The sequence below is a fragment of the Diachasma alloeum genome, unplaced genomic scaffold, assembly GCF_001412515.2.
Source record: "Diachasma alloeum isolate Michigan unplaced genomic scaffold, Dall2.0 Dall_scaffold_00481, whole genome shotgun sequence".
In the NCBI taxonomy this organism is placed as follows: domain Eukaryota; kingdom Metazoa; phylum Arthropoda; class Insecta; order Hymenoptera; family Braconidae; genus Diachasma; species Diachasma alloeum.
The window spans coordinates 137,722-147,285 of NW_021680614.1; the positions used below are offsets into that span (position 1 = coordinate 137,722).

The window sequence follows — 9,564 nt, forward strand, 5'->3', positions numbered from 1 at the left end:
CAAGTAGAATGGAGTCGGTTGGTGCATGCGTGTCCGTGCACCACCATTTTGTTCACCGGAAGTTGGGAGAAATGAATCTTAAAAAATTAATTAAAAATATCCTAATTAGTGCACCGCCACAATTTTTATTGGAGAGGGTCCCTCAACTCCTCAGTAATATATTTTAAGCAGAATGGAGTTGGTTGGTGCATGCGTGTCCTTGCACCACCATTTTGTTCACCGGAAGTTGGGAGAAATGAATCTTAAAAAATTAATTAAAAATATCCTAATTAGTGCACCGCCACAATTTTTATTGGAGAGGGTCCCTCAACTCCTCAGTAATATATTTTAAGCAGAATGGAGTTGGTTGGTGCATGCGTGTCCTTGCACCACCATTTTGTTCACCGGAAGTTGGGAGAAATGAATTTTGAAAAATTGATTAAAAATCCCCTAATTGGCGCACCGTGACAATTTTTATTAGAGAGGGTCCCCCAACCCCTCAGTAACATATTCCAAGCAGAATGGAGTCAGTTGGTGCATGCGTGTCCGTGCACCACCATTTTGGTCATCGTAAGTTGGGAGAAATGAATTTTAAAAAATTAATTAAAAATCCCCTAATTAGTGCACCGTCACAATTTTTATTGGAGAGGGTCTCCCAATCCCTCAGTAATATATTCCAAGCAGAATGGAGTTGGTTAGTGCATGCGTGTCCGTGCACCACCATTTTGTTCATCGTAAGTTGGGAGAAATGAATTTTAAAAAATTAATTAAAAATATCCTAATTAGTGCACCGTCACAATTTTTGTTGGAGAGGGTCCCCCAACCCCCTAGGTACATATTTCAAGTAGAATGGAGTCGGTTGATGCATGCGTGTCCGTGCACCCCCACCGCATTCACCGGAAGTTACACAAAATGAATTTAGAAAAATTTATTAAAAATCCCCTAATTGGCGCACCGTCACAATTTTTGTTAGGGAGGGTCCCCCAACCCCTCAATAATATATTTCAAGTAGAATGAAGTCGGTTGGTGCATGCGTGTCCGTGCACCCCTACCGCATTCACCCGAAGTTACACAAAAGGAATCTTTAAAAATTAATTAAAAATTCCCTAATTAGCGCACCGTAATAATTTTTGTTGGGGAGGGTCCCCCAACTCCCTAGCTACATATTCCAAATAGAATGGGGTTGGTTGGTGCATGCGTATCCGTGCATCACCATTTTGTTCACCGGAACTTGAGAGAAATGAATCGTAAAAAATTAATTAAAAATACCCTAATAGGTGCACCGCGATAATTTTTGTTGGACAGAGTCCCCTAACCCCTTAGGGACACATTAAAAATAAAATGACATCGATTGGTGTCTGCGTTTATTGCACCCCTATTGACCGCGTAAAAACTTATAAGAATAAAAAAAATATCATGAAATTCCTCCTCGAGAAATCAATCCCCACCCTCGTCATACATTAAGAAATAATAATAATTAAAAAAAATTGTTCGATTGTTTTTTATCATTTGATTTGTCTGGGAGGAGGTTTAAACTCGTGGCTACCGATGTAGCGTTGAGCGAGTGGCTACGGTGGGGGCCGTACAGTCCGCCTCACAAACTATACCCATCTCCCGCTGAACTGCTCCCGGCAGCTTCAGCCTCATCCTGGACCAATAGATGCTATCATAGGGGCTGACAACTATGGGCGGATTATCAAGGATGAAGTTGTCAGGTCAACAATGAGTAAAGTCGTTGGCCAACGAACCGCATTCGGTTGGCTTTTATCAGGACCAATCCAATGCAACGTTTGTTCAACCAATGTCTCCTTATCAGCTGTACGGGAATCTAAAAATTAACAACTTCTAGAGCTTCTACAAAGTCATGAACGTGCTAACGACGATGAGAAAGTACAGGCTCGTTTTTGGCAGCGATATAATCAAAATGTTCAGACAGATACGAGTCCATGAGGATGATTGGGATCTACAGAGAATACTGTGGGTTGATGCAAATCAACAAAAAATCATCTACCAGTTGACCACAGTCACCTACGATCTCAATTGTTCACCATGGCTATCACTCAGAGTACTTCAACAATTGGCTGAAGATGAAGGGGACCGCTTTCCAGCAGCAGTAGAGACAATCACCAATGGTCGTTACGTAGACGATATTTACGGCGGTGCAGAATCAGCAGAAGATTTCAAGGAAATAGCAACTCAACTACAGGGTTTGTGTCATGCAGGGGGTTTCTCTCTCCAGAAGTGGAGCAGTAACTGCCCAGAGATATTGCATGAACTAGGACTATCAACGGAGGCGATGGTTCAATTTGAGAAATCCATCACGAAGCTACTTGGATCGTGTTGGCATCAAGCTAGCGACACATTCAGGTACAAATCCAGGAAGTTCAACTCAGCAGTGATCACCAAGAGAGTGCTCTCATCCGAGATAGCCCAGATATTTGATCCACTGGGTTTCATCGCTCCAGTCGTCGTCCAGGAGAAAATCCTCCTTCAAGAGCTATGGAAAATCAAGGTGAATTGGGATGACCAACTTCCAGACAATTATAAAGAACGATGGACGACATTCAGAAAGGACCTCAACGATCTAGATAAGCTATCTGTACCTCGATGGCTACGATTATCAACAGAGACATCCAACATCCAACTTCACGGGTTCGCAGATACCTCAGAAGCAGCCATGAGCGCAGTAGTGTACATTCGTACCGAGAACATCAACGAGCCAACATCAACAATCTTGGTGGGTGCAAGAACAAAAGTAGCACCCATCAAACCCATGACCATCCCGCGTCTAGAACTAACAGCAGCACTTCTCCAGATGCTTCAACTCGACCAGGTAGAAACCTATCTCTGGTCGGATTCATCAGTGACGCTGGCTTGGAGTAGAAGTCACGCGTCAAGGTGGAAGAATTTTATTCACAACAAAGTGGTGAAAATCCAAGAAACCTTCCCAACTGCCACCTGGAGACACGTCAGTGGGAAAGAAAATCCAGCAGATTGTGACTCACGAGGCATAACTCCAAATCAACTAGCAGATCACTGTGGTGGTCAGGACCTGAGTGGATCAATCAGGATCCTGATGATTGGCCACGATCATCAATCGACGCAACAGCACTGGACAACCCAGAAGTCGCAAAGGAAGTGAAACCAACGCCAGCACATCCAGTTGCTCTTCAAGTAAATCGAGTCGGTGAGCTCCTCAACAGATACAGCAAATTAGAGAAATTACTGGCAGTCACATCAACAATCAACAGAGCAATTGACCGATTCAGGAGGCAGCCAGTGTCCCCGGGACCTGTCCTGATAACAGAAGAACTCAACGACGCTAGGCTGTTCTGGGCGAAGTTGACACAGCATCAATACTTTGCAGCAGACCTGCGAGCACTTCACCGAAATCATCAACTTCCGAGAAATCATCAACTAGCAAATCTCACACCAGTACTAGACCATCAAGGGATCATGGGACTTGAGGGACGCCTCAAGAACTCCCAATTAAATCCTGACGAGAATCCACCGATAATCCTGCCTCGAAAGTCTCGATTTACAACGCTAATGATTGAAGAAGCTTACCGAAAAATACTACATGGAAGAATTCAATTCACCTTGGCCCACACTCGTCAATGGTGTTGGATAATCGGTGGCAGAGGTACAGTCAGAGCCTACATTCTGCGCTGTGCTGTCTGCGCCAGACACAGAGGAAAATTAGCTCAACAGCAGATGGGTCAACTTCCAGCAACTAGAATCTCACCAGCAAGAGCATTTCTCCACACAGCAGTGGATTATGCAGGGCCATTTGATATCTTGAAATGGCGACCAACGAACGCTCAACCAGGTTCAGTACACATCGCAGTGTTTGTATGATTCATCACCTCAGCAGTTCACCTAGAGTTAGGCAACAGACAGACGACAGCAACATTCACCGGAGCATATAAGAGATTCACCGGGAGACGTGGTATTCCAGCTGTCATGTACAGTGACAATGCCACCACCTTCTTTGGAGCAGCTGACATCCTAGAGAAGATTTATCGTCAACCATCAGAAGAAAATCAACGAGTTCAAGCAGCCCTTGCCACACATGGGACTCAATGGAGCTTCTCACCACCACGAGTACCCCATTTCGGTGGTAAATGGGAAGCAGCAGTCAAATCAACGAAGCATCACCTGAAAAGAGTTCTAGGATCAACAACACTCACGTACGAGGAACTCAACAGTATGATAATTCAGATAGAGGCTTGTCTGAACTCGAGGCCAATATGCCTCATGTCCGACGACCCAGACGATCTACAAGCGCTAACCGCTGGTCATTTTTTGATCGGCGAGCCTCTTCAACTAATACCAGAGCCATCCATCATCAACGAGAACCCCATCAAACTACAGAGATGGAACCTGGTAACCTAGAAAGTTCAACAGTTCCGGGCCAGGTGGTCCAGAGAGTGTCTTCAGCGCTATCAAGCCATCTACAAGTGGAAACATCGAGAAGAGAACATCAAGGTCGGTGACATGGTGCTAATGGTGGAAGAAAATTATCCACCATCACATTGGCCAATCTGAAGAGTCATCGCGACCAAACCAGGAGCCGATGGGCTCACCAGGATCGCCACAATCCGAACAGCAAGGGTCGAAGTGCCATGACACCCAAATGGGTCTCCAGACATTCAACGCATTACGATCACGTATACGACGTATGACAGACCAATCACCAAGCTCTGTCTGCTACCAACAGATGCACCTGCACCAGAAGAACCTCCAGCAGATGATCAACAGCAAATCAACCCAGCTGACGAAAGCTACCATGATGAAGACGATCAACACAACGACTAATAGATTCATCATCCCTAATGATGAATGCCCCCGGAGTGTTTGAAATGCAAAGAAAAATCCCGCAAATCAGTGGTCACATATTCGGCCACCTTCGAAAATCTTCGTGACACTTCGGGTCAACAGTCATCGGGTCAACGAGACACCCGGAAGAGAAGCCAAGTTCAGTTAGCATTCAGAAATGATAGAGTGAGCCAACGCATTTTCGCGTTCACATTTTCTGTTCAGTACATCAACTCAATTACAATTCAGTATTTTATCAGTTAATCAACGAAAGACTATTACAAAGGACAATTAACAGTGAATTAAATTCAGTGATTAATATTGTGGGAAACTCAACAAACTCTAAAGCCTGTGTATATAGTGTACATATCTTAACAACGTGGTGCGATCCCACGAAATATAGTGGTTTTTATAACGGTGACTTTTTATTTTCACCCCTTTTACTTCCACAAAAATTCCCAATCCACCCTACCCTAGTTCCTCATCAAATACGGTTTTTATCAAAATTCTGCTATCTAGCGTAGATTCTGAGATATTATCAAAAAACTAGGGCTGGACTAAAATTGACTAAACCGATTGACGACTTCGCTAATGAATTATCCTTTTTTATGCATATTTGTCAGTCTGAATTGTCAAAATTATTCCTAGATTTGAAAACAAAATTTTAAAATTCATTTAAATTTTCTTTGGGCAAATGGAAAGATTCTCAAATGCCTCACTCCCCGTGGTTGGGAGGGCGGACGAAGGTAGACCTATGATTTATGGCCTAAGCCTAGCACACGGTCTTGGGTCGACACTTGTGACCTCCGAGAAAACCGTCATAAAATCATTTGACTTTTCGCCAAACTACGCAGCTATGAACTGCCAGTGGGTCAAATATTTTCTTAAATTTTGAAATGCTGTTGAGGCCTGTTAGAAGCGTTTTAAAAATTTGAAAAAATTTACATCGCTTCTTCATATCATGAACTATCGTTTTGAGACAGGAGAACAGTGAAATTGGGAAATATATATTTCGTGGGCGACTCTAATATGCATGAGTTTGCATTTGTTATAAATATAATTTGTACGTGAATTTTATAAAATTCAGTGCTCCCTCTTTCCGTCGATTCACACAACCTTGACGTGATAAAACTCGGAGCTCAACACATTTCTCTTCAACATTATTCTAAAACCGCACACTGATTTGCACGTGTACTCAGGAACGCTGATCTAAGCTTCCTCCAGAGCGCATCGCAACCGGGTAAACCAGGAGGAGGGTCAGGCACCCTCGAACTGAGGTCGAATAATTATTATCTACTACTTCTGCGTTACTTCGGTTTCACACCCCAACGCCTAGTTCGCTTCCTCCAAACAGACTTAACCGATCGGTTAATCGCGCGGTGTATCCACCGCGGGATTTTCGCAGTTGAAAAAAAAAATGTATTCCTTTTATACAACAATTACGCTCACCTTCGTAGTCGTAGATAGAGTGTATCATACACCTTGTGTCACTAGTTGGACTCACATTTGAAGTGTATAAATAAATAAGAAAAATTGTATCAACAAAATTTACTCTAACAGAAATGCCCAACTTTACACCTGAAAGTTTAATTACTTATCTTAGTGACAATACTGTGTGGAATATAATTTTGTGAACAATTTGCGGAATTAGTGAAATTGACTGAAGGTTAACCGGATCTATTGACACTGCCAAACTGATAGTTTTATTCTCGCTGTGACTATTATACTACATCCGTTCGATTCATCTTGAGTACGCCCTTGACCAGTGTGGAGATAACAGATCATCGGCTATCGTCGGCGAATGTAATCTACCCAGAGCAAATCTACTGTCAATAACAATTGTTTAAAAAAATTCTACAACAAACGGGGTGAGCTAAACTTTGTCCCGAGCTATATTTTATTTGTAAAATCATCAACTTCCCTCGTAATTTCAGTTTAATAATTCGGTAATAAATTTTCCAAATTAATCAATTGAATACAACGATATTTTTTCGTTCAGCATCGAATTCCGTTCCGTACGTTGATTCAGTAAAATTTAAAAAGAGTGAATTTTAGAAATTTGACTTTAAGTATAATGAAGATTCCAATCAAATTTGAAATATTACTTTGTATCCGATGAAGGAATCAAATTAGAATTTTTATTCGTGGGGTCCATAAACATACGATGAAAAAGGAACGCGTCACAATAAATTATCACCCTCAATTTATTTGAAATTACTCAATACTACCTAACAAGATTTCTGCACTGGAAAAGTCTACGCTTCGATACAGCGAGAATTGTCTAGCCGAAGGTAAGAATCCATAAGGAATTATTCCCTCACGCAAGGAGTCTGTAAGTCGTGAGAGAATAATTCGAAAATTTATTCGATACATCAGACCTCCGTCCGAATATATCACATTCTTATTTGGTTATCCAATTTTCTTTAACTATGAAACTCATGGTAAACACCCTGTTTATTAATAATCAATACATAATGAGTTCACAGCGTTCCCAAGAATGGAAGTGAATGAATTTGTGTTTATCAATATAAAAATGATGATTCTTTATCTCTTAGATGATTTCTAGAAATTGAGAATTTGTCATCCTTCTAATTATCTCTCTCATTTGACAGTTATCATAATTTGACCCTTTTAAGTATTTAACCGTAAAGGACTCCAGTTTGAACCTTATATACATCAGCATCTGTTTACGCGTTTTTTAGGAGTTTCTAAAATCTAGAAATTAGTTTCCAAAACCTGAAAATTCTGATTCCACCACTACTTATTATGGCACAATTCATCATTTCTTTTTATAATATTATGATACAATTCATCACAATCTATTTCATCACAGTTATAACATAATATTTTTAAATACATTACCAATTACCAACATGTTTGGCTTAGTATAAGAACAGTATCAAAAACATGCGGAACGATATTAACAAACATCTTTCATGAAATCATTGAATTAAATGAATCAACTTATTCATCACAAAACAAAATATAAACAATACATTTTTCAATAAATTACACCACACAATTATTATTCTTATCTATGAAAACAAACTGTATCTAAGTCGGTTATCACTTCTCATTAATCACTGTTTTCCAAAAAATAACTGCCTTGTCGCATAAAACAATTCAAGAATTAACATTGTGGGCAACTCCACGCAAATAATCCATGATGTTACCATCTTCATTCCAACCAGAAACAACTGCATTGAGTCGAGCATCATAATCCACATATTTGTTGCGCTTTCTCGTCACTACCACTCGATCAGCATTGTACTACTCAGGATACCCCCCCCCCCTCCACTATTCAATTACGCCACAATCAATATATTGATTGCCATTTCGGGCAACTACTCACCGTTAGTAATTGAATTTATATATAGAAATGATTGATTAGAAAAAATATTATTTATATAATGAATAACTACACTGAGAAAAAAATTTCTAAGAAATAGAAATTCTATGATTAATCGAAATCGTTCATCGATTGAATAGTCGCAAAAGAAAATGCTATTGTAAGAAACAAATATCGATTTAATTTTAATGTTTTCGATTGAAAAACAATGAGATCAGTTGTCTAAACTTTTTTTTTGTTGCTATCTACTTTTCAGTACATACAAAGCAATGTCTGTATTATCAGATATCTTCTTCGAATAAAGCATATAATTATCCAATTTATCAGCGTCACGATATCCCGCAAAAGAATATCTGTTCGATTGAAAGCAGAATTCATAGATGCAATAAAATATTCATTTGGCCTATGAGGAACATATTGTTGGATACTCATTGATGCGAGACTTTCGCGAAGCGCAGTTTCTTGTTTACGACAAACGCAATTCTTCATCATTTGAACTGATTATTTTTCCATTGCAATTGTGAAAAAAAAATTATTTGCGCCAAATCCGAAGCGTTTATACTATAACAAAATCGATTTCATACAATCCAATTTTGGTTTAGTTCAAATCGATATTTGTGTCTTACAATAGCATTTTCTTTTGCGACTATTCAATCGATGAACGATTTGGATCAATCATAGAATTTCTATTTCTTAGAATTTTTTTTTCTCAGTGTAGTTTATAGAATTTAGAAACTCCTGTTCTTAAGCTTTATTCTTAGTGGGATCATAAAAACTAACCAATTCAGGGATTGTTTTTAAGAACAAATATTTTCTAAAACCAATGCTTAATTTCTATTAATTTTGAAAAATTTTCTGATTGAACTAAAAAATTACGACTGCGATATTTAAAGGCGTAAATGCTCCATAGGAAGCGGTGCCCAAATGTCGGGAGTTTCAGATGTGAAGAAGGGGGTTTCATATATAAGGAGTTTTTAAGGGGGAGAGGGCTTAGTTAATTAAAAGGAGAGGTTTATATGGGTGATTTTATTTATGGGAGGGGGGTTCGTATATGCGGGGTACTGCATCCTCGATGTACAGTCCCCCTTTCCTGTAGTCGACTTAGCGCGTCGGTAAGTTTTCCAATGATATCTTCCAAACGAAGGGAGGTAGTGAATTTTCACTGAAAAATTAGCGAGGAGGAGGGGGGGGGGCTTTCTCAATATTATTAATTATGAATTCTCAATGCACAAACCCCCTTCCCTACCTCCAACCACTTTTTCAGTAGAAATTCGCCAGCTCCCTTAGTTTTAGAAATATCCTTGAAAAACTCACCGATGAACTAAGTCGTCTACAGGAGAGGGAGGCAGGATTGTACTGAATTCTCAATTTACCCCCCCCCGCCACCGCTATGTATGAGGCTCCCTGGGGAGACTCAT

General features: G+C 40.1%; 1 protein-coding gene across 1 annotated transcript; it reads left to right on the forward strand.

Annotated features, from left to right (window-relative positions):
• Window positions 1-1,701: 1,701 nt before the first annotated feature.
• LOC107042495 lies at window positions 1,702-4,374 on the forward strand. The gene is made up of 4 exons (XM_015263556.1): window positions 1,702-1,767; window positions 1,829-2,858; window positions 3,029-3,808; window positions 3,851-4,374. The coding sequence occupies exons 1-4, from the start codon at window positions 1,702-1,704 to the stop codon at window positions 4,372-4,374; spliced, it is 2,400 nt and encodes a 799-aa protein (XP_015119042.1).
• Window positions 4,375-9,564: the final 5,190 nt, after the last annotated feature.

What these genes read in the sequence shown, in the direction of transcription:
- LOC107042495 (XM_015263556.1), top strand. Translation starts at nt 1,702, where the DNA reads ATGAGTAAAGTCGTTGGCCAACGAACCGCATTCGGTTGGCTTTTATCA. An exon ending in CAGGACCAATCCAATGCAAC is followed by an intron (nt 1,768 to 1,828) that starts GTTTGTTCAACC and finishes AACAACTTCTAG; the next exon opens with AGCTTCTACAAAGTCATGAA. An exon ending in ACCAACGAACGCTCAACCAG is followed by an intron (nt 3,809 to 3,850) that starts GTTCAGTACACA and finishes TCATCACCTCAG; the next exon opens with CAGTTCACCTAGAGTTAGGC.